The 23,942-nt window shown below is 53.2% G+C and overlaps 1 protein-coding gene across 2 annotated transcripts; it reads left to right on the top strand.

The window, feature by feature from the left end:
- Positions 1-165: 165 nt before the first annotated feature.
- NUCB1 (nucleobindin 1) lies at positions 166-21,438 on the top strand. Of its 2 annotated transcripts, none has more exons than XM_084759120.1 (13): positions 166-289; positions 654-795; positions 7,348-7,455; positions 8,911-9,043; positions 10,704-10,807; positions 14,982-15,167; positions 15,614-15,704; positions 18,229-18,287; positions 18,499-18,591; positions 18,667-18,759; positions 19,899-20,069; positions 20,412-20,502; positions 20,675-21,438. In XM_084759120.1, exons 2-13 carry the CDS (start codon positions 664-666, stop codon positions 20,785-20,787), a joined length of 1,374 nt encoding a protein of 457 aa, XP_084615246.1. In that variant the 5' UTR covers positions 166-289; positions 654-663; the 3' UTR covers positions 20,788-21,438. The 2 variants fall into 2 exon arrangements, with proteins under 2 accessions (XP_084615246.1, XP_084615245.1); XM_084759119.1 differs by having other exon boundaries at positions 8,911-9,049.
- The last annotated feature ends 2,504 nt before the right edge of the window (positions 21,439-23,942 follow it).

The following is a 23,942-nucleotide window of genomic DNA, read 5'->3' as shown; positions in this document are numbered from 1 at the left end:
ATCTGTGGGCATTTAGGGCTTTGAGTTTTATTTGAAAACGACGTAGGAAATATTGCTTTGAAGAGCATTAGTTTCCGAGAAAGCAGAGGGGAGATTTTCTAAAATAGGGGAACCTCTTCGGAAAGGGACAGGTCGCTAACTCGAACGGAAGCTCGGAGCCAGCGTGGGCCAATCAGTATTCTGGGGGCGGGCCTTCTGCGGGTGGAGAAGTGGGCGTGACTTAGGAGGGAAATCTCTAGAAACCCGGCGGAGGTCCTGGGCTGAGAAAACGCCCTGGGCGCTGGGGGCGGTGAGGGGCGTTGGGAAGAGAGGGCAGAGGCCTGATACTCGGGGTACTCGCTGGGTGTCCGGTCTCGGCGGCCCCGTGATTAGGGGAAGGGAGGGGCCTTGGATCTCGGTCCTGGGGAGGAGTCCCTACTTAGTGGAAACCAGGATGAGGGTCTGGGGATTGCGCTTCAGGAAAGGGAGGCTGGAGGCCTGACATCCAGGGTTCATTTTTGCAAATGGGGTGGCACTGAGGGTGGCGTGCACACCCGTTTACCCAACCGGATACGGGGTTGGGACATCCTTAGGCAGGGACAGTAGTACACGCCTGCAATTCCAGCGCTTGGGAGGGAGAGGCAGAAAAACTCATTTTCCATCTCTCCTCACAGACCAGCCACGATGCCTACTTCTGTGCCCGGCAGGACCCTTTTCCTTCTCCTCCCGCCACTACTGATGCTGTCTGCTGTGCTGGCATTGCCCGTGGATCGTGCGGCACCTCATCAAGAGGACAGCCAGGCCACTGAGAGCCCGGTGAGTATCCCTGCCCTGTGCCCGGGCCTGTGTGTTTGCCGTCTCCAGGGCCCTGGTGAAAACTCCAGGGATCCCCTGTTTAACAGGCGGAGGCTTGTGGTTTACCTGCCTTCCTTTGCAGTAATGAGTTGACGAAACAGAGGCAGACCTGGGGCTCCAGCCTTTGAGATGTGGAAATCAAGACAGGTCTCAAATGAAAACTCGCATCCCTCCCTCATCTGAACCCCTCTGATCCTTAAGACCCTCCTTAAAAAGCAATGTAGAAAACCAAAAGAAAAACTACATTTCCCAGTAGCACCATAGCCAGTTGGATGCTACTACCTAGCGGGGCATTCCTGCGCATAGAGCTTGCGGAAGATTTAGTTTAAATGGAAAAATGGCTCAGAACTGCTGATCTACTCATTCCAACTAATGTCTATTGAACCCCGTGACTTCTATAACAGTGGGAAAGTTCAGATTCCAGGTATCTGATATTTATGGCCTGATTTTTCTTTTTCTTTTTCTTTCTTTCTTTTTTTTTCTTTTTTTCTTTTTCTTTTTTTTTTTTTTTTTTTTTGAGACAGGGATTCTCTGTGTAGCCTTAACTGTCCTGGACTCGCCTTGTAGACCAGGCTAGCCTCGAACTCACAGCAATCCGCCTGCCTCTGCCTCCCAAGTGCTGGGATTAATGGCGTGCATCACTACCACCCGGCTGGCCTGAGGCTTCCTAGAGTTCTTGCTAGCAATGTAAGTGGTCACGCGCCTGTGTTGGTAGGGCCTCATGTGAGGAGTTTGTACTTTAGTCTGTGAAATCATGAAGCCTGAATAATATTTTATTAGCGTTTCAGAGAAAAAAAAAATAATAGGGCAGACAAGTTGTGAGTCTTTGCAGGCTACTGGGGTGGGGGGTGGGGCGGACAGAAGAGAAAGCTGGGTGTTTTGAGATAGGGTAGAAGAAAGCAGACAGGTTGAGCAGTGTAGGTCATTAAACAGCAGCTTACCCAGGAGTGGTTCTGAGAACTGAGAGTGCTGTGAGAGTTGGGACAAGCACGCTTAGGATTTTGCCTGATACCCAGAGAAGGGAGAGAAGGAAGCATTATGCTTTTGAGTGAAAATACTGAAAAGTGGCAGGATCAGCAGTGAAAACCTGCCAGAAGCTGTCCCTGAGGAGTAGCTTCCAAACCTGGAAGTACATTACCTCAAGAAGATGCCCATGGGGGGCTGGAGAGATGGCTCAGAGGTTAGGAACACTACCTGCTCTTCCAGAGGTTCTGAGTTCAGTTCCCAGCAATCACATGGTGGCTCACAACCATCTGTAATGAGATCTGATGCCCTCTTCTGGTATTCATGAAGACAGAGCACTCATGTACATAAAATACATAACTAGATCTTAAAAAAAAAGATGGAGCCAGGTGGTGATAACACATGCCCTATTCCCAGCTTTAGGGAGGCAGAGGCAGGTGGATCACTGTGAGTTCGAGGCTAGACTGGTCTACAGAGTGAGTCCAGGACAGCCAAGGCTACACAAACCCTGTCTCAAAAAACAAAAAAGAAGGTGGAAGTGGTGGTGCACTCCTTCAATCCCAGCCAATTCAATCCCTCTTAGGGAGGCAGAGGCTGATGGATCGTTGTGTGTTCGAGGTCAGCCTGGTCTACAAAGTGAGTGCAGGACTGCCTGGGTTACACAGAGAAACCCTGTCTTGAAAAACCAAAACCAACCAAACAAACAAAAAAATAAAGATTAAGGTAGCAGCTCCGTATAAAATATCCAAAGGTTAATAGGATTGCCCTAGACTGTAATAGGCACAAGTCATTTCTGCCATGAAGATCCATAGATTTCTTTGCAGAGCTGCTTGCCATAATCGTGGTGGGCTGGTGAGGTGGCTCAGTAGGTTAAAGGCCCTGGCTTGCCAAGCGGGGCTGCGTTTAGTCCCTGGGACCCGCATGGAGGAAGGAGGGAACCGAGCCCTGCAAGGTGTCCTCTGACCTCCACACAGGCACTGACACACACTCTGGGAATCTGAGGCAGGAGGATCTCTGTGAGTTTGAGGTCAGTCTGGTCTACGTAGTGAGTCCCAGACCAACCAGGGCTACATAGCGAGACCTTGTCTTAAAGGGGGAAAAAGGCATGGCTGTGTCTGGCCTATTCTCAGTCTGATTTTGTAGGTCTCGGAAAGCAAAGGCGAGGTAGGCGGAATTACCTAAAGGCATCGCGCCCACAGTTAGGGAAAGCATGCTGGCTACAGGATGCTGACTGCGTGGTGGGTCAATAGCGCATGCGTCACAGCGGGGCCTGTGAGACCTAGCGCGTTCCTGGTCCCATCCTCAAGGCTAGTCTAGTCTGGTTCACTTTGTTTTCTGTTGTCACCTTGACATTTTGCTTTGGCTGTAATTTCCTGCTGGGTCTTTCAGACTGTGTGGTTTGTCAAAAGTTAGCCATTTTCCTTCTGACAGAGGTCATGTGAGACTGCTTTAGCCATTTTCCTTCTGACGGAGAAGGTCATGTGAGGCTACTTGAGCTTTCCTTTGCCGTCTGCTGGCATGGGTCAGGATCTCTCTGGCCTGGGGCTTTGCTCCACAGTGCCGAGGCCATGTCCCTCTGTGCTGACCTTGCTCTTGGTGGACTGTATACTAGTTAGAATCCAACTCCTGCCTCTTCATAGTCTCCCTGTTCAGGAAGTTGGGCCACACCCTGGATCTGAAGGACCCTTTGTGGGGTGTCCTGTCATTCTCTGCAACCCAGCTAACCTTGGCTGTCTGCTTAGCCCCTGTTCTGGCTTCATTTCTTTCTTTGTTTTTTCTTTTTCTTCCTTTTTTTACTTTCTGTTTGTTTTGTCTTGTTTTGTTTTGTTTTTCGAGATAGGGTTTCTCTTGTAGTCCTGGCTGTTCTGGACTTGCTTTGTAAAGCAGGCTGGCCGCGAACTCACAGTGATCCACCTGCCACTGTCTCCCATGAGCTGGGATTAAAGGCACATGCCACCACACCTGGCTCTTGGCTTTATTTCTAATGCTGGAACAAATACTCTGACCAAAAGCAGCAACGTCTCAGCTTATAGTTCTAGATCATCCTCCATCACTGGGAGCAGTCAGTGTAGGAACCTGAAGGCAGGCCTGCTTGCTCTTCTGCACAGTGTGACCTCCCACCTAGGAGCTCACTTCTCATCCAAGAAGTCCATGGGAACCATGGAGGAGGATGCTGGCTGGCTGGATCCTGCTCGACCAGCTTTCTTTCTTTCTTTCTTTCTTTCTTTCTTTCTCTCTCTCTCTCTTTTTTTTTTTTTTTTTTTTTTTTTGGTTTTTTGAGACAGGGTCTCTCTGTGTAGCCTTGGACTTGCTTTGTAGACCAGGCTGGCCTGGAACTCACAGCGATCCCCCTGCCTCTGCCTCCCAAGTGCTGGGATTACAGGCATGCACCACCATACCTGGCCCTCAGCCAGCTTTCTTTTTTTTTTTTTTTTTTAATATTTATTTATTATGTATACAGTGTTCTGCTTGTATGTACACCTGCAGGCCAGTAGAGGGCACCAGATCACATTGTGGATGGCTGTGAGCCACCATGTGGTTGCTGGGGATTGAACTCAGGACCTCTAGAAGAGCACTCAGTGCTCTTAACCACTGAGCCATCTCTCCAGCCCCTCAGCCAGCTTTCTTATGCAGTCCAGGACACCTGCTGGACCCTTCTGAGTCAGTTAACAATCAGTTAACTGGTCAGTCTGATGGAGGGCTGCTCAGTTGAGGTTATCCTAGGCTGTGTGGGTTTGACATTAGAAGTTTACCAGGACATCCCTATATGCTCGTTGGCCTTGGTTCCCAACTTTGGTTGTTGAACAGCCAGAAAGCCAGTTACATCACTGGACATAGTACACAGATGACTGTTTTTTGCCTTTTACAAAACAAATCTAGTTGGGGGATGGTATTACAACTTAAATTGGGTAGGAGACAGGGCTTAGTGGTTAAGAACACTGGCTACTCCTCCAGAGAGCCTGGGTTTGGTTCCCAGCACTCACAGCTCTCTGTAACTCCTTTAAGTGGGGTTGGTTAGGTTTTTGGTTGCTTTCTTGGGCTATAGTGTATATTGTCATTAAAAGGTATGGAGATAGGGGTTGTAAATAAAGAAAGGGGAGTATAGAGATATGTAGGGATGATAGTAGATTATTGAGTCTACTTTTCTTTTTTTATTTTATTTTATTATTATTTAATTTTATTTTATTATTATTTTTTTTCTACTTTTCAATTTAAGGCCTTAATTGTTACTCACAAATAGGGTTAATTTTGATTCATTGATATAGAATTTTGTATATTGATACAAAGTAGGTTCAATTTTGATACATTGAGATAGAATTCAAATTTAATATCTTCACACATTATATTTCTACTTTAATATGAGGTATCGTACATATACAACTCAATTCATACATGGCTGCTATTGTAGGCTGTTTAGGATGATTAAGTCAATTGTTGATCTGTTCCTAATCTTGTCAAGTATAAAATACACATGCCTGGTTTAACAGATAGGATTCTGTAGATAGATGTGGTAAAAATAGATAAGGTCTTCAAAACCCTCAGAGACCTACAGAATATGGCATTTAAAAATAGTTTTACTATTTGAAGGGTTCTTTGACAATAAGACAGGTTAACTCCTGGCAGTACCCAGCCTAACACAAAGAAGATGATGAGCATTGAAGAACCTCCTTGTGTGCCAGGCGTGGTGGCGCACGCCTTTAATCCCAGCACTCGGGAGGCAGAGGCAGGCGGATCTCTGTGAGTTTGAGGCCAGCCTGGTCTACAAAGTGAGTCCAGGATAGCCAAGGCTACACAGAGAAACCCTGCCTCAAAAAGAAGAAGAAGAAGAAGAAGACGAAGAAGAAGAAGAAGAAGAAGAAGAAGAAGAAGAAGAAGAAGAAGAAGAAGAAGAAGAAGAAGAAGAAGAAGAAGAAGAAGAAGAAGAAGAAGAAGAAGAACCTCCTTGTGGAGATGGCTTTGAGTGTGACAAAAACAGCCACTGGACAAAAATGTCCTTGTTTCTCTCACAGACATAGTTTTGCCTAAAAATGGGCACGCTTGGATACAGGCAGAGTCGATGGCCAGACTCTGGCAAGACAGGGAAGGCAAGTCCTCAATAGGTCCTGCCTCACAAATATGTCTGTCAGATATACTGGGCCAGAAGGCCGAAGATGATGCTCCAATGATACAGAGAGTATTGGGTGTCTGTTCAGACAGTAAACTGTCTCTGTCATTTTTTCATTTTGGAAGCTGCTAACCTGCACCTCCTGTTTACTCAGGTAATTAAATTTATTCCTTCTCAAGTCTCTGATGGGGTTGAAAACCAATTAGTTAATTTTAAAATTAAGTTTAGTTGTTTAAGAGTTAAAAAGATACTTTTAAGTCTAGATAGATACTTGTAGGCTGATAGGTTTGAGCTTTAATAGATGTTAATTTAGGTTCAAAACTTTAGGTTTACCAAGATAAAATAGATAATATTTTCTACAAGGTTGCCAAATACATTTTGATTAAAAATTATGTGTGTAAGTCTTACTTACTGGTTTTTATAATTTTTCATAATTGTACTTACTGTATATAAAAATGGTCTTTTTTATTTAGATAGAAAAGGGGAGATGTTGGGGGATGGTCTGATGTATTTGATGCTAATTACTGCTTGCTGTCTGACCCACCTTTTGCTTAATTAAAAGCCATCCCACCTGGGCAGGAGACAAGTGGGGCTAGGAGAGAGAGGAATTCTGGGAAAAAGAAAGACTGCCATAAGGAGAGGAGAGGAAGGCCGCCATGGCTTAGCTGGAGGAGAAGCACATGGCCGGCGTGGATGGAGAATCCGGCCCAGATGAAGAACATGAGCAAGTATTTGGGATTATGGATGGGAGGTAGCTTGATAGAAGTTACTAGAAACAGATGGCATGGGATTGGGGCAGGAATCCCATGGCTGCCCCACTATGGGAAGTAGTTTAGAGGATTGATATCTGCCCTGCCCCAGGTTAACTAAGGCTAGTTTAAAATATAACAGGTGTCTGTGTCTTGATTGCTAGCCAGGCCTACAGATAATACAGATAATTTAAAAACAATACTTGGGTCCTGTGCGAGAGCAGCAGCAATTCTTATCTCCTAAGTCATCTCTTCAATTCATGCCTGACTGCCCCCCTCCCCGCCCTGTTCCCCAAATCAAGGCTTCTCTGTGTAGCCTTGGCTGTCCTGGACTCACTCTGTAGACCAGGCTGGCCTCGAACTCACAGCGATCCGCCTGCCTCTGCCTCCCGAGTGCTGGGATTAAAGGTGTGCACCACTGTGCCTGGCTCACCTCACTCTTTCTAAGTGGATTCTGGGACTCCAACTCAGGTCTTCATGCGGATGCAGAAAGCCTTCTGCCCCTCACCCGTCTCTTGGGCTCTCCCATGAGTCTCAGTACTTGTGCGCCATAGAACCTTCCAGGAAGTGACCACGGGCAGAAGGTCAGGATTGGAAGCTGCCCTGACTGCCTCTGGACTACTCAGCCAGTAATGCCGGCCTCCCGCTGTGGGTGGAGGGTATGTCAGCTGTGCCATGTCCTCCCCTGTCCCTCAGGACACCGGCCTGTATTACCACCGGTACCTCCAGGAGGTCATCAATGTGCTAGAGACAGACGGCCACTTCCGGGAGAAGCTGCAAGCTGCCAACGCTGAGGACATTAAGGTGCGTGGCATGGGCTTCTTAGGGTCCCAGCTGGGAAGGAGTGTGGGTACCCCCAAAGGTATGCTTAACCATGGACACTGATCAGCTATGGAACCTCAATTCGCTGTGCCTCAGTTTCCCATCTGTTAAAATGTAGTCCTGGTCCCTCCTTGACTTCTTGTTTTGTTTTTCGAGACAGGGTTTCTCTATGTAGCCCTGGCTGTCCTAGACTTGTTTTGTAGACCAGTCTGGCTTCGAACTCTTCAAACTCACAACGATTCACCTGCCTCTGCCTCTCAAGTGCTGGGATTAAAGGTGTGCGCCACCATGCCCAGCCCTCCTTGACTTCTTACCTGCTTTACCTAATTGGCTTCTGTCTCAGTTATTTTTTCCTGTGACAGAAACCTTGTTCTCAGTTCAAGGGCACAGTCTGTCTTAGACAGATTTTGCAGGGAGGGCTGAGGCAGCTGGCTGTTTGTCCACAGCCACAGACGTCGGTAAATGCCATGCCCACCTGCCTTTCTCCCTTTTATTCAGTTCTGGAGCCCAGCTCATGGGAGAAGCTCTTCCTACCATAATTATCCAGGTCTAGAAACCCCTTAGTCATGCTCAGACATTTGTCCCCTGGATCATTCTAGATGCCATCAAGTTGACAGTCTTCACCACCACCAGGAGTGTCCATGATGGGGGCGTGTGCAGGGGGCGGGCATCCCAGTGACAGGTCTGGGAGTGTGTGCAGGGGGCGGGCGTCCACTGACAGGTTTAGGATGCCTTGGTGCCTTCAGGCATTTGCTGGCAGCCCCTTGGGACTGATGGGCAGGCAGCCTCCCAGAGGCTTGTACCTAGCAGAGACACCGAAGAGCCTGGAAGTGTTGTGAGCAGGAGAGGCCAGAGCCAGCTGTGATGGAGGAACACAGAGTCAGGATGCTATCAGGCGTAGGCCATAGGACTTGGCATCTGTGTGGGTGGGTGAAGGCGCTGCCTGGAGACCCTTCCTAAGGGACATGTGTCATCTCTCTTGAGTATTGAGAGAGAATTGATTGGAAAGAGTGGTGAGTGTTGGCACCCCAGTCAGCGCTGCTGGGTTTGGGGTAAGCAGGGCGGTTCTGCAAAGCGCAAGCTGTTTCCTGGTCCTGTGGGCTTCCAGCTACCGGGGCAGGCTGCAGGGGCCGGGGCAGGCTGCAGGGGCCGGGGCAGGCTGCAGGGGCCGGGGCAGGCTGCAGGGGCCGGGGCAGGCTGCAGGGGCCGGGGCAGGCTGCAGGGGCCGGGGCAGGCTGCAGGGGCCGGGGCAGGCTGCAGGGGCCGGGGCAGGCTGCAGGGGCCGGGGCAGGCTGCAAGCAGCAAAGACATGAGTGCTAAGGAGCTAAGGGGCTTCTAGAGCGCCGGGCTTGGCGGTCTGAGGTGTGGCATGGAGCTGCCCGGCACGGCGCTCATGGCGCCAGCCTGACTGGGTTACCCCCTTCTCTGTGCTTGAAGAGTGGAAAGCTGAGTCGAGAGCTGGACTTTGTCAGCCACCATGTCCGCACCAAGCTGGATGAGCTCAAGCGGCAGGAGGTATCAAGGCTGCGGATGCTGCTCAAGGCCAAGATGGACGCAAAGCAGGAGCCCAGTGAGCGTGCGTGCACGGGTGGACGGATGGGGTGCGGGGGTGCTGTGCTGCCTGCTGGCACTGCGGGCTCCTGGGAAAGCAGCTGGCAGGTTACTCAGGGTTTTCTTCTTTCACACTGACATTATTCTCTCTGCCCCCCCCCCCACCGCCTTATGTGGTGTGTGTGTGTGTATGTGTGTGTCTGTGTGTCTGTGTGTCTGTGTGTCTGTGTGTCTGTGTGTGTAGAGTTTGCCTTCCTGAGGCAGGGTCTCATGTAGCCAGGCTAGCTAAGGATGACCTTGAGAGCCTGATCTGATCCCTCATGTAACTCTTGAGTGCTAGTGTAGGCCACCATGTGTGGCTGCTTTTTCTTTTCCTTTCTTTTTCCTTTCTGGTCTCAAGGCAGGGTTTCTCTGTGTAGTCCTGGCTGTCCTGGTCTTGCTTTGTAGACCAGGCTGGCCTCGAACTCACAGAGATCTGCCTGCCTCTACCTCCCAAGTGCTGGTCTTGTAATATCTTAGTTGACCTATGCTTGGAGCCTGCAAAATGGGCAAAGGCACTTGTCCCCAAGCCTGATGACCTGAGTTTGATCCCTGAGCCACATACACTGCGGAGGAGAGAACCTGCTCCATAAAGTTGACCTCTGACCTTCACACGAATGCTGTGTACCTGTACACCATGCACACACACACACATACACAAACACACACAGATAAAATAAGCAACAGTGTGCTGCTGCGTCACAGCACCAGCCTCTCAGGAGATTCTAGGCAGGTACCCTCTTTTTAAACTCACTCTGCACCCCGAGACAAGCCTGGAACACACGGTGCACCTGCTGTGGCCTGTACCACAGTGCCCACCTACGTGAAACATTTTCTTATGCCTGGCACTGGAGAGACCTGTCGTAGCAGACAGCACAGTGTCCCACAGCGCTGTAATGAAACTGCACAGTGGCTGAGGCGGCGATGGTTCGAATGTCTACCAGCGCTGGCTGGATAATGAAATGTGATCCATGTGCACATGGAACATTAGTCAGCGCTCGAAAGGTCTGAGGAACTAGCCTGCAGGACAGTAGAAATTAGCCTCAGAAGTAGGGTGCTGTCAGACGCCAGGCACGGGGCTGCAAAGCGCACGGAATGCCTCAGGGGGCGAGTCCACAGACATGGGGCATGGATGGGTGGCTGCTGCCAGCTGTGGAGGGAAGAGGGTAAGGGACTGGGCATGGCTCTGTGGGGGAGGACCGCAGTGTCCTAAAAGCCACGGTGATGGTGTCTGAATGTGAACATACTAAAACCTCCAATTGTAGGCTTTAAATGAGTGGCTGGGAGCTTAGCAAGATGGCTCAGACTGTAAGGCACTTGTTGCCAAGCTCCGGAAGCAAGAGACACACTTGAACCAGACAGACACACACCCACCACTACAGCCACAAGCTAAGCAGGACCAGCCATGGGGCCCATGTTGCTGGGCTGCAGTGGTAAGGCAGGGACTTGTATTTAGTGTCTATTAAGAGCAGGGCCTGGCATCTCTGTCGTCATGGTTACCATTATTTTAAGCATGAGACTCAGTGGAGGCTGGCCTCCTCACATGTGCCATCCTCTTTGCACTCCAGCCCCGCCCGAGTCAGGGGTTGTGACAGAACAGCTGTGATGGGTGTTGCTTCCTTTGACTTTGCCTTACCCAGACTTGCAAGTGGACCACCTGAGCCTCCTGAAGCAGTTTGAGCATCTGGACCCGCAGAACCAGCACACATTTGAGGCGCGGGACCTGGAGCTGCTAATCCAGACGGTAGGTGAGGGCGAGGTCTGGCTGAGGTGCTTGGCAGGGCTGGAAGGAACTGAGTCAGAGAGGCAGCCTGCCTCCTACCTCCTGCCTCCTGCCTCCGCCTCCTGCCTCTGCCTCCTGCCTCTGCCTCCTACCTCTGCCTCCTACCTCTGCCTCCTGCCTCTGCCTCCTACCTCTGCCTCCTACCTCTGCCTCCTACCTCTGCCTCCTGCCTCCTGCCTCCTGCCTCTGCCTCTGCCTCTGCCTCCTACCTCTGCCTCCTACCTCTGCCTCCTGCCTCCTGCCTCTGCCTCTGCCTCCTGCCTCTGCCTCCTACCTCTGCCTCCTGCCTCTGCCTCTGCCTCCTACCTCCTACCTCTGCCTCCTGCCTCCTGCCTCCTGCCTCTGCCTCTGCCTCCTGCCTCCTGCCTCTGCCTCCTACCTCTGCCTCCTACCTCTGCCTCCTACCTCTGCCTCCTGCCTCTGCCTCTGCCTCTGCCTCCTGCCTCTGCCTCCTGCCTCCTGCCTCCTGCCTCCTGCCTCCTGCCTCTGCCTCCTGCCTCTGCCTCCTACCTCTGCCTCCTACCTCTGCCTCCTACCTCTGCCTCCTGCCTCTGCCTCCTACCTCTGCCTCCTGCCTCTGCCTCTGCCTCCTACCTCTGCCTCCTGCCTCTCCCTCCTACCTCTGCCTCCTGCCTCTGCCTCTGCCTCCTGCCTCCTGCCTCTGCCTCTGCCTCTGCCTCCTGCCTCTCCCTCCTACCTCTGCCTCCTGCCTCTGCCTCTGCCTCCTGCCTCTGCCTCCTACCTCTGCCTCCTGCCTCTGCCTCTGCCTCTGCCTCCTGCCTCTGCCTCCTACCTCTGCCTCCTGCCTCTGCCTCCTACCTCTGCCTCTGCCTCTGCCTCCTACCTCTGCCTCTGCCTCCTGCCTCTGCCTCTGCCTCTGCCTCCTACCTCTGCCTCCTGCCTCTGCCTCGTGCCTCTGGCTCCTACCTCTGCCTCCTGCCTCTGCCTCTGCCTCTGCCTCGTGCCTCTGGCTCCTACCTCTGCCTCCTGCCTCTGCCTCCTGCCTCTGCCTCCTACCTCTGCCTCCTGCCTCTGCCTCCTGCCTCTGCCTCCTACCTCTGCCTCCTGCCTCTGCCTCTGCCTCCTACCTCTGCCTCTGCCTCTGCCTCCTACCTCTGCCTCTGCCTCTGCCTCCTACCTCTGCCTCCTGCCTCTGCCTCCTGCCTCTGCTTCCTGCCTCTGCCTCCTGCCTCTGCCTCCTACCTCTGCCTCCTGCCTCTGCCGCCTACCTCTGCCTCCTGCCTCTGCCTCCTGCCTCTGCCTCCTACCTCTGCCTCTGCATCCTGCCTCTGCCTCTGCCTCTGCCTCTGCCTCCTACCTCTGCCTCCTGCCTCTGCCTCTGCCTCCTACCTCTGCCTCTGCCTCTGCCTCCTACCTCTGCCTCTGCCTCTGCCTCCTTCCTCTGCCTCCTGCCTCTGCCTCCTACCTCTGCCTCTGCCTCCTGCCTCTGCCTCCTACCTCTGCCTCTGCCTCCTGCCTCTGCCTCCTACCTCTGCCTCTGCCTCTGCCTCCTACCTCTGCCTCTGCCTCTGCCTCCTACCTCTGCCTCCTACCTCTGCCTCCTGCCTCTGCCTCCTGCCTCTGCCTCCTACCTCTGCCTCCTGCCTCTGCCTCCTGCCTCTGCCTCTGCCTCCTACCTCTGCCTCCTACCTCTGCCTCCTGCCTCTGCCTCCTGCCTCTGCCTCCTACCTCTGCCTCCTGCCTCTGCTTCTGCCTCTGCCTCTGCCTCCTGCCTCTGCCTCCTGCCTCTGCCTCCTGCCTCTGCCTCCTGCCTCTGCCTCCTACCTCTGCCTCTGCCTCCTACCTCTGCCTCCTACCTCTGCCTCCTACCTCTGCCTCTGCCTCTGCCTCCTGCCTCTGCCTCCTGCCTCTGCCTCCTACGTCTGCCTCTGCCTCTGCCTCCTGCCTCTGCCTCCTGCCTCTGCCTCCTACCTCTGCCTCCTACCTCTGCCTCCTACCTCTGCCTCCTCCCTGTGCCTCCTACCTCTGCCTCCTACCTCTGCCTCCTACCTCTGCCTCCTACCTCTGCCTCTGCCTCTGCCTCCTACCTCTGCCTCCTGCCTCTGCCTCCTACCTCTGCCTCTGCCTCCTACCTCTGCCTCTGCCTCTGCCTCCTGCCTCTGCCTCCTACCTCTGCCTCTGCCTCTGCCTCCTACCTCTGCCTCCTGCCTCTGCCTCTGCCTCTGCCTCCTACCTCTGCCTCTGCCTCTGCCTCCTACCTCTGCCTCTGCCTCCTACCTCTGCCTCCTACCTCTGCCTCTGCCTCCTACCTCTGCCTCCTGCCTCTGCCTCCTACCTCTGCCTCTTGCCTCTGCCTCTGCCTCCTACCTCTGCCTCTGCCTCCTGCCTCTGCCTCCTACCTCTGCCTCTGCCTCCTACCTCTGCCTCCTGCCTCTGCCTCCTACCTCTGCCTCTTGCCTCTGCCTCTGCCTCCTGCCTCTGCCTCCTGCCTCTGCCTCTGCCTCTGCCTCCTGCCTCTGCCTCCTACCTCTGCCTCCTGCCTCTGCCTCCTACCTCTGCCTCTGCCTCCTGCCTCTGCCTCCTACCTCTGCCTCTGCCTCCTACCTCTGCCTCCTGCCTCTGCCTCCTACCTCTGCCTCTTGCCTCTGCCTCTGCCTCCTGCCTCTGCCTCCTGCCTCTGCCTCTGCCTCTGCCTCCTGCCTCTGCCTCCTACCTCTGCCTCCTGCCTCTGCCTCCTACCTCTGCCTCTGCCTCTGCCTCTGCCTCTGCCTCCTGCCTCTGCCTCTGCCTCCTACCTCTGCCTCCTGCCTCTGCCTCCTGCCTCTGCCTCCTGCCTCTGCCTCCTACCTCTGCCTCTGCCTCTGCCTCCTACCTCTGCCTCTGCCTCTGCCTCCTACCTCTGCCTCTGCCTCTGCCTCCTGCCTCTGCCTCCCACCTCTGCCTCTGCCTCTGCCTCCTGCCTCTGCCTCCTACCTCTGCCTCCTGCCTCTGCCTCCTGCCTCTGCCTCCTACCTCTGCCTCCTACCTCTGCCTCTGCCTCTGCCTCTGCCTCCTGCCTCTGCCTCCTACCTCTGCCTCCTACCTCTGCCTCTGCCTCCTACCTCTTCCTCCTGCCTCTGCCTCCTACCTCTGCCTCCTACCTCTGCCTCCTACCTCTGCCTCCTACCTCTGCCTCTGCCTCTGCCTCCTGCCTCTGCCTCTGCCTCCTGCCTCTGCCTCTGCCTCTGCCTCCTACCTCTGCCTCCTACCTCTGCCTCTGCCTCTGCCTCCTACCTCTGCCTCTGCCTCCTACCTCTGCCTCTGCCTCTGCCTCCTACCTCTGCCTCCTACCTCTGCCTCCTACCTCTGCCTCTGCCTCTGCCTCCTACCTCTGCCTCCTGCCTCTGCCTCCTACCTCTGCCTCCTACCTCTGCCTCCTACCTCTGCCTCTGCCTCTGCCTCTGCCTCTGCCTCTGCCTCTGCCTCCTACCTCTGCCTCTGCCTCTGCCTCCTACCTCTGCCTCTGCCTCCTGCCTCTGCCTCCTACCTCTGCCTCTGCCTCCTGCCTCTGCCTCCTGCCTCTGCCTCTGCCTCCTACCTCTGCCTCTGCCTCTGCCTCCTACCTCTGCCTCTGCCTCCTGCCTCTGCCTCCTACCTCTGCCTCTGCCTCCTGCCTCTGCCTCCTGCCTCTGCCTCCTACCTCTGCCTCTGCCTCCTGCCTCTGCCTCTGCCTCCTACTTCTGCCTCCTGCCTCTGCCTCCTACCTCTGCTTCTGCCTCTGCCTCTGCCTCCTGCCTCCTGCCTCTCCCTCTGCCTCCTACCTCTGCCTCTGCCTCTGCCTCCTGCCTCTGCCTCTGCCTCTGCCTCCTACCTCTGCCTCCTACCTCTGCCTCCTGCCTCTGCCTCCTGCCTCTGCCTCTGCCTCCTAGCATTGCTCATTGGCTCCTTGCTGATATGCTCCTGGCTGCCCAGGCTGTGCTACTTTCCATATTAAGCCCGCCTCACATGCTATCCCACTTACTCCTGAAATGCTGGGCTTGTGGGGGACTTAGAAAAGTCACATCAAGCTGCAGCTGCACAAACATCACCGCTTCAGGAAAGCACTATGGACAGGGCCAGCCATGGAGACCAAGAAACTGAGGTCATGCCAGGTGTCTGAAAGACAGCAGCCCTGTGACCTCCTGCCTCTCCGCAGGCCACCCGAGACCTCGCGCAGTATGACGCTGCGCATCATGAGGAGTTCAAACGCTATGAGATGCTCAAGGAACACGAGAGAAGACGGTACCTGGAGTCTCTGGGCGAGGAGCAGCGGAAGGAAGCCGAGCGGAAGCTCCAGGAGCAGCAGCGCAGACACCAGGAACACCCCAAAGTCAATGTCCCCGTAAGGACCGCTGCACGTGCTTTGCCATGTCTAACTTTTTTTTTTTTTTTAGTTTTTTGAGACAGGGTTTCTCTGTGTAGCCTTGCCTGTCCTGGATTCGCTTTGTAGACCAGGCTGGTCTCGAGCTCACAGCGATCCACCTGCCTCTGCCTCCCGAGTGCTGGGATTAAAGGAGTGCACCACCACTCCAGGCTCATCTGTGTCTAACTCTTGAGCAGAAAAAAAAAGAAAGAAAGAAAAGAACATAGGATCAGAATTATAACTCCCAAGAGTCCCTGAGGCAAAAAATTCATCTATGTATATGAAACTGCTCTATGGGTTGCTGGGAATTGTAGTTCTGGCCTGAGGGGACAAAAGTTGATTGGATGGGCACATAGGACTGACTATGTGACCTGACACAGTGGCTTTCAGACTCATTGTTGACACGCTCCTGGTGTTCTCCACAGGGCAGCCAAGCCCAGCTGAAGGAGGTGTGGGAGGAGCTGGATGGATTGGACCCCAACAGGTTCAACCCTAAGACCTTCTTCATACTGCATGGTAAGTAGGGAGGGTGTGGCCGACCCAGGCTGACATGAGAGGGTCTGAGGGTCTGAGGCCTGAATGGCCTGGGAGATGTCTCCTCCCCATGGGGCTTTGTGAGCCTGAGCCCCTCCAGGCCTCCCTCATGTCCTGAGTGGCCAAAGTCCCTGCCCCTCCCTTTTGCTAGACTCCTTTTCCTGGAGTCTTCCATGAAGGGCAGGCCGAGTCTTTCTCCTCGATATTTTCTTCTTCTGTATTCATGTCCTCCAGCTGAGCTGGCTAGGCTTAAGAGTACATAAAGAACTGCAACTCCCAAGCGCCATGGAGACAAAAGTCTCAGTGGCTATGTGACACTGCTGTGAGAGGTAGGGGGCCTGGGGTGATGGCTGCTCTTCCAGAGGACCCCAGCACTCACATGGCTCTCACAGCCGTCTAATGCCGGTTCCAGCTGACCCAGTACCCTCTAGGCCTCTGACAGCAGTAGGCGCACACAGGATACACATGCATGCAAAGTACCCGTACATGTTACTTTTTTTTTTTTTCCAAGACACAGTTTCTCTGTGTAGCCTTGACTATCCTGGACTTGCTTTGTAGACCAGGCTGGCCTCAAACTCACAGTGATCCACCTGTCTCTGCCTCCCAAGTGCTGGGATTACAGGCGTGCGCTACCACCGCCCTGCTAACTTTTTTTTTAAGATTTATTTATTAGCCAGGTGTGGTGGTGCACAACTTTAATCCCATCATTCAGGAGGCAGAGGCAGGTGGATCACTGTGAGTTCGAAGCCAGCCTGGTTTACAAAGTGAGTCTAGGACAGCCAAGGCTACACAGAGAAACCCTGTCTTGACAAAAACCACAAAGATTTATTTATCATGTATAGTGTTCTGCTTGCATATATGCCTGTGCGCCAGAAGAGGGCACCAGATCTCATTATAGATGGTTGTGAGCCACCATGGGTTGTTCGGAATTGAACTCTGGACCTTTGGAAGAGGAGCCAGTACCCTTAACCTCTGAGCCGTCTCTCTAGCCCCATATCACAGTTTTTAAAGATAAAACTGTCACCAGATTGTCATAGTTGGAGATTTTAGGATTGAAGGAATAAAGTTTGTTGGCTGTGCCACAGGCTGGCAAACCTGAGTTTGGTTTGTAGAACACACATGAGGGAAGAAGAGAACCAATTCCCGCTGTTGACCTCTGACTTCATGCCTGAGCTGTGTAACAGGCACACCCACACCCTGGCATACATGCACACAATTTAAGCAAATTAACTTTTTCCCCCCCTTTCTTTTCTTTTCTTTTTTTTTTTAACTCTTTTTTTTTTTTTAAGATTTATTTATTATGTATACAGTGTCGTCTGCTTGTAGGCCAGAAGAGGGCATCAGGTTACATTATAGTTGGTTGTGAGCCACCATGTGGTTGCTGGGAATTGAACTCAGGACCTTTGGAAGAGCAGGCGGTGCTCTTAACCACTGAGCCATCTCTCCAGCCCCAGCCCCCCTTTATTTTCAAGACAGTGTTTCTCTTGTGTAGCCCTGGCTGTCCTGGACTCACTTTGAGACCAGGCTGGCCTCAAACTCACAGAGATCCCCCTGCCTCTGCCTCCCAGTGCTGACATTAAAGGCGTGCACCACCATGTCCAGTTTATAATTTTTTTTGCAACATAGGGACTACAGAAATGGATCAGTTGATAAAGCAACTTCAAAAAACTGAGTTTAGATCCCCAAAAACTCACATAAACAAGGAGAGATAGTGTCTAGGCCAATTGTTCAATCCTAGTGAGAAAACCTCTGTGAAAGAACATGAGGACACACATGTGAGGTTTCCTTCTGCCCACATGGCCGTGCTGTGCATGCCTGGACACACACATACACACACACACACACACACACACACACACACACACACACACACACAGACAGGTGAGGTTTCCTTCTGCCCACATGGCCCCACAGAGGGTTAGGGGCAGACAGTCCCCTTGGGGGGTTGGCAGGATCTATCTGGACCATTCTAGACCGTCAGGCAAGGGCCAGGCCAGGAGCCTTGTGAGAGGCGAGAAATGCAGTGGCTGGTTCACAAGAAGGACACAAGAGAGGGTCAGGCATAGGCAAGGACTGTAGCCCATGTGCATGCACCTCCCTGGCCACTGGAACTGACGTGGGCCTGGTTCTCTGAGGGGCAGGGGTCACTGGCCTCCGGACTCCATTCTTAGGAGCCTGTTGGCTAAAGAATCGGTTCTGGTTTGTTGTTGCCCTGGCTGTCCTGGACGCACTCTGTAGACGATAGAACTCTGTTCTCAAGCTCAAGCCATCCACCTGGCTCCACTTCAGGGATGCTGGGATTGAAGGCGTGTGCCACCACACCCAGCCAAATGGGCTCTTAGAGCAACAGCTCCTGCAGGATATTGAAGCCTGTTGGCCATGGCCACTGTTGTCTGTCCTTTGCTAAGAGACCTCACACCCACCCACAATTCCTTCACTAGCTCAGCCCTTGGGGACCAGCCTCATCCCACCCTCCGTCCCTAATACACCTTATCTGATTCCCCAGACGTCAACAGCGATGGTGTCCTGGATGAGCAAGAACTGGAAGCTCTCTTTACCAAAGAGGTGAGTGTAATGGAAGCTTCCTGGGCTAGACATTCTTTAGCCTTATGCACCCCAAGGGATCCTCTAGTTCCCTGTCGGTGAGAGTGTAGAAAAACTACAACTCCCAGCAGCCCCTGGAGACAAAGCTCTTGGAGGCCCCAAGGTGCTCTGAGAGGCGAAGTGATGGTGTCCTGAGCTCTCAGTCCTTCATGCTTCTCCCTTAACCCTGCAGCTGGAGAAAGTATATGACCCAAAGAACGAGGAGGATGACATGAGAGAGATGGAGGAAGAACGGCTTCGTATGCGGGAGCACGTGATGAAGAATGTGAGAGAAGCCATGCTGCGGGTGGGCAGTGGGCACCAGGCTCAGACGGTCCCTAACCTTTACCTGGCTCCCCAGGTGGACACCAACCAGGACCGCCTTGTGACCCTGGAGGAATTCCTAGCATCCACACAGAGGAAGGAGTATGGCGACACTGCGGAAGGATGGAAGGTGACTGCTTGTTGCTGGTTATAGGCAGCACCGCCAAGATGCCAAGCCTTCATTTCCTGAGGAGCGGAGGGGTTCAGCTTTCCTGGAAAACACTAACACCCAGATAGCTCACTCCAGTTCCTTTCTTTTCCTTTTTATTTAATTTTTATTTTTTATTTTTTTTTCTGGGGGAAGCTGGCAGTGGTGGGCAGGTGGGGGTTGGGGAGGAGTCAAGACAGGGTCTCTCTGTGTAGCCTTGGCTGTCCTGAAACTCACTCTGTAAGACCAGGCTGGCCTGGAACTCACCAAGATCCGCCTGCCTCTGCCTCCCTGAGTGCGGGGTTACAGGCGTGCTCCACCATGCCCAGCTCCCTCCAGTTACTTTATTCAAACGTATTCAAGGTCAATTGCGGCTGGAAAGGTTCCAACTACCAAAGTTACCTCGCCCTTGCTGCCTGTGAGAGCAGACAACCCCCACGAATCTCAGTCCCTTTGACCATGGCTAGCCGTAATCAAAAGTAAGAACCCAGGCTTGCCAGGAGTGCCTTACGAGCAAGGCCAGCGCAGCTGTGAGCGCTCACGAAGCACCGAGTGCAAATTCTCAAGAAACAACACTTCTTCAAGGTTCACATGGTCCCAAAACAATTTCTCAAGCTGGGCGTGGTGGTGCACGCCTGTAATCCCAGCACTCAGGAGGCAGAGGCAGGTGGATCTTGGTGAGTTCCAGGCCAGCCTGGTCTACAGAGTGAGTCCAGGACAGCCACAAGGGAAACTCTGTCTAGAAAAACCAAAACAAGCAAACAAAGAAACCAAAACAAAAACCAACCCAATCTCTCAGCCTCTACTGACGCAAACAGAGCAGAGGCTTTGGGGAAACATTGCACTCAAGGCCACACACACAGGCCTCACCGTGCGCACAGACCTTAGCGTCTCCCAGTTCCAGCTTTCCCTTCAGCGCCTCTGGCCGGTTCTTGATCTGCTTGGGTCTCTGTCCCTTTTGTGGTCCCCTGTCCCCCATCTGCTCTGCCCTAGTCTTGTATCTAACACTCCACTTCCATCCTGATCACTGGTGTGTGCACGCCAGCCTCCCGCCCTGCGCCCACCTCAGGGAGGCTGGCCTTGCCCTATCGCTCACCTGACCCTAGCCTGTGCCCTCCCAGACAGTGGAGATGTCCCCAGCTTACACAGAGGAGGAACTGAGGCATTTTGAGGAGGAGCTTGCTGCCCGGGAGGCTGAACTAAATGCCAAGGCTCAGCGCCTGAGCCAGGAGACAGAGGCGCTGGGGCGTTCGCAGGACCGCCTGGAGGCTCAGAAGAGAGAGCTGCAGCAGGTGACCAGCTGGGGCATCTGGGCCTGTTATCTGGAACTCCTAGCACCTTACTCTTTATCCAGATAGGTGTCTTCTGGGTGGGATGGCCTGTCGCTGCCAACATTAGTAAGGGCAGAGGATTTTCCATGTCTGCTACAGCAGCCATTTTACATGAGGGCATTTTACATGAGGCCCAGGAGGGGAGGATGATGGTTCAGAGCCATAAAGGAGAGGACTCAATCCTGGCTAGAGTGAAACCTAGCTCAGTGACAGAGGAGACAAGGCCATGGGGAAGAAAAAGGACTGTGGCCACCTGGCAGTCTTCCTGGGCCATAACCTCTTGTCTGCATCCGCCTCCTGCAGGCTGTTCTACAAATGGAGCAGAGGAAGCTGCAGGAGCAGAACGCCCCGCCCCCGCAGCCTGATGGGCAGCTTCAGTTCCGCGCAGAAACAGGTACTGGCTCTGTCCCCTGGCCATAGGGTCTGACCGAGAAGGACCAGGGCCCAGCCCTTGTCAGAGGCAAAAGGGTTGGTGGCTCTGATAGTCTGAGGGAGGAGGTTTGGGAATCTCTTTCCTATGTTCAGGAAGTTTCATGTCTAACATCATTCTCCTCTTTACTGTGCAGATGATGTTCCTGTCCCAGCTCCAGCAGGTGACCAGAAAGATGCACCCGTTTCTGAAAAGAAGGTCCCAGAACAGCCCCCTGTGCTGGCCCAGCTGGATTCCCAGCACTTATGACCCCTCAAGTGACCCCAACCCTCAAGTTCCCACAGACAGCGATGGAAGCTGGATGAAGTGTCCTTGCAGCCTCTCCAGAGGCCAGAGCCCGCACGGCCTCCTGGGGTGGTGGTGGTGGTGGGGAGAACAGGGCTGCTCTGCTCCTCAGAAGCGCTTCTGCTCAGCGCTCACAGCCTCTGGGTCCTGTTTCCAACCTTCCGTCTCCTGGCTTTTCTTTATTCTGTCAGGGACTCACTGTAGGAACTGAAGTAACAGAGCCCCCCATCCTTCCTGGTTTGCTCTTAGCTGTTCCAGGTTCAGCCACTTCGCTTCCTATACCTAGTGTCGTGGTCACAGGAGCTTGGCTTGGTCCCTCTGACTCTCCACCTCTGTGAGGCAAATGATTCCTGTCAGTGGCTGGAGGCTCAGGACATGGGGTGTCCTTTAAGTAACTGTCAGTTACAGTTGCCTGGACCCCTGGCTTCCACCACCACCTCACCAGCCTTATCCTGACCTCCTGGCCCCAGAAGGTACCCAGATAGGGCTACACCCCTAGCTGAGGGTCAGCTTCTTGTGGTGTGCCCACTTCCTGGCTTCATGCCACGCTGCTGTGTCCCGCTCTGTGCCCCAGTTCCATCCCCTGGCACTAATAAACATTAGCGTGTCTGTGGATGTGCTGCCCTCTTGCCTGCCACCTGCTCGGCTCCTCCGTTTCCTGCAGCACTTTATACTTCAGTTCCGAGAGGCTCGGCAGGGTGCCTTTCTGTCTGCTCTGGATGGACCGGCCTCACATTGCATCATTTTTGCCGTGGGGACAGAAAACCCAAACCTGAGGCTGAACAAAATTTTATTGGCTTAAATAATTAAAAATATGTATCATTAAGGGGCTGTGGATTGGTTGGTATAATCCTTGCCTCATTCATGAGGTTCTGTCCCACCCCTGAGCCACCCTGGGCTATATGAAGTCTGTGTCCAAAGACAACACACACACAGCACACCCTGGCCAAAAAAAAAAGCGAGGCGTGATGGTGTGCCCCTTTGCTCTGTCAGCACTGGGAAGGCAGGGTGAAGCAGCACCCTGAGTTCATACACACCGAGAGCTGCCCAGAACAAGACAGAGACAATAGACATGGGGCCACTGAAATGCGCTGTGAAACACGAGGACCTCTGGCTCCTCGGCACCCGTGTATAAGACACCTGCAAGCCCAGCAGTGAGGAGGCAGAGGCTCCCTGGGGTCCCCTGTCCACATCTGAGTTCAGCAGGCTCCAAACCACAGACAGACTCTGTCGATAAAGGAGCAGCGTGTTGTGCACGTCCTGCATGGCTCTTTGGCCTGCACACACGCATGTCTACAGCGCGGTAGCGTCAGGTTATGCGGGGCTCTCTGGTCTACCTGCTGTGTCGGTGGGGGATGTGCTCCCCGGCACTCGTGTCCCACTGGTCCTGAGGACACCGGGATGGTGGCTTTGTCCTCGTCTTGGATAGAGACGTTCTCTGATGAATTGGTGTGTGGAAAGAGGACAAGGGCCATCATCTACATTAAGAGCATTGGCCTGGTGGCGCACACCTTGAAGCCCAGCATTTGGGAGGCAGAGGCAGGTAGATTGTGATGAGTTCAAGGCCAGCCTGGTCTACAAAGCAAGTCCAGGACAGCCAAGGTTCCACAGAGAAACCATGTCTTGGAAAAAAAAATAGCATTGGCCCCCAAACAGCTGTGCCACCACCATGTCCCACCACATCCCAGATGACAACTTTGCAGGCGCCTCATTGGAGAACCTCTCAGTTAAGCCTCCACTGTCCATACACGAAGCTGGGGTTGTGTTTTTCCTCTCTTCCATCCACCAGGAAGTGTCTGTCAGTAGTTCCGTTACAGTAGACCCGCTACCACTGGTTACAGCCATGGCTTCTAGGTGAGCGTATTCTGTTCTGAGATGGCACCGCGTACGGGATTAAGGCAGAAAGCACCATACAAGACGATAGCTACAAAGCTGTGAAAATAGAGATCCTCAAAAGAGGGGTGAGGCCTTGTGGGCGCCTCCCGCACCAAGGGCTTTATTTTGATTTGGTTTTGTGTTGTTTTACTATGCAGTTGTGTAAACCAGGCTGGCCTTCAATTCACAGAGCTCCATCTGCCCCTGCATCTTGAGTTCTGGGATTAAAGATGTGTGTCACCAAGTCCTGCATAAGGCCTTTAAAATCTTTTTTTTTTTAATTGAAGCTGGGTAGAGTGGCGCATGCCTGTATCCCAGCACTTGGGGAGGCAGAGGCAGGCAGATCACCATGAGTTCAAGGCCAGCCTGGCTACACAAGAGAAACTGTCTTCAAAAACAAAAACAAAGCAATTTTTAGCTCAGTGTGTGTGTGTGTGTGTGTGTGTGTGCGCCACAGGAGTGCAGGAGCCACAGAATTCAGAGAGGGCGTCAGATCCCCAGAAGTTGGAGTTACAGGTGACCAAAAGCAGTGCCTGCTCTTAGCCCCCAGGTGCCAACGTCTTACATAACTGTCTGCAAGGCAAGGGAAATGTGATACTGTCTTGCTGAAGGTGGGCTTGGCCAACCGGTTGAGAATAATTACATAATAGTCCACAGAGCCCGGTTAATCCTCTTTAAGAATTTCCTGCAAATAGAAGCTTTCCAGAACAGTAAAGTAACCCCCAGAGAGGTCCAGCCTTGAGCCAGGACCAAACGCAGAGGGACATGGAAGAGGGCTCTGGCCTTAACTCTAGGGGACATAAGAAGCAGGACCAGGAGCTGGAGAGGTGGCTCAGCTGTTGGGAGCACTGACTGCTCTGTCAGAGAACCAGGGTTCCATTCCCAGCACCCACATGGCAGATCACAGTTGTCTGTAACGCTAAGATCTGACACCCTTACACAGATGTACAGGCAGGCAATACACCAACGCACATAAAAATAAATAAATAAATAAATAAAAAAGAAAGAAAAAGAAGGCAGGGCATGGTGGCACGCGTCTTTAATCCCTGAACTTGGGAGACAGAGGTAGGGGGATCACTGAGTTTGAGGCCAGCCTGGTCTACAAAGCAAGTCCAGGAGAGCCAAGGCTACACAGAGAAACCCTGTCGCAAAAAAAAAAAACAAAAAACAAAACAATAAAAAACAAAGGGAGTCCAGGACAGCCGGGACTACAAGAGAAACCCCACCTCAAAAAAAAAAAAAAA

Source organism: Acomys minous (assembly GCF_964271855.1).
Source record: "Acomys minous genome assembly, chromosome: 2".
Lineage (NCBI taxonomy): Eukaryota > Metazoa > Chordata > Mammalia > Rodentia > Muridae > Acomys > Acomys minous.
The sequence above is the reverse complement of the archived record's forward strand: the minus strand, read 5'-3'. Positions and strand labels throughout refer to the sequence as shown.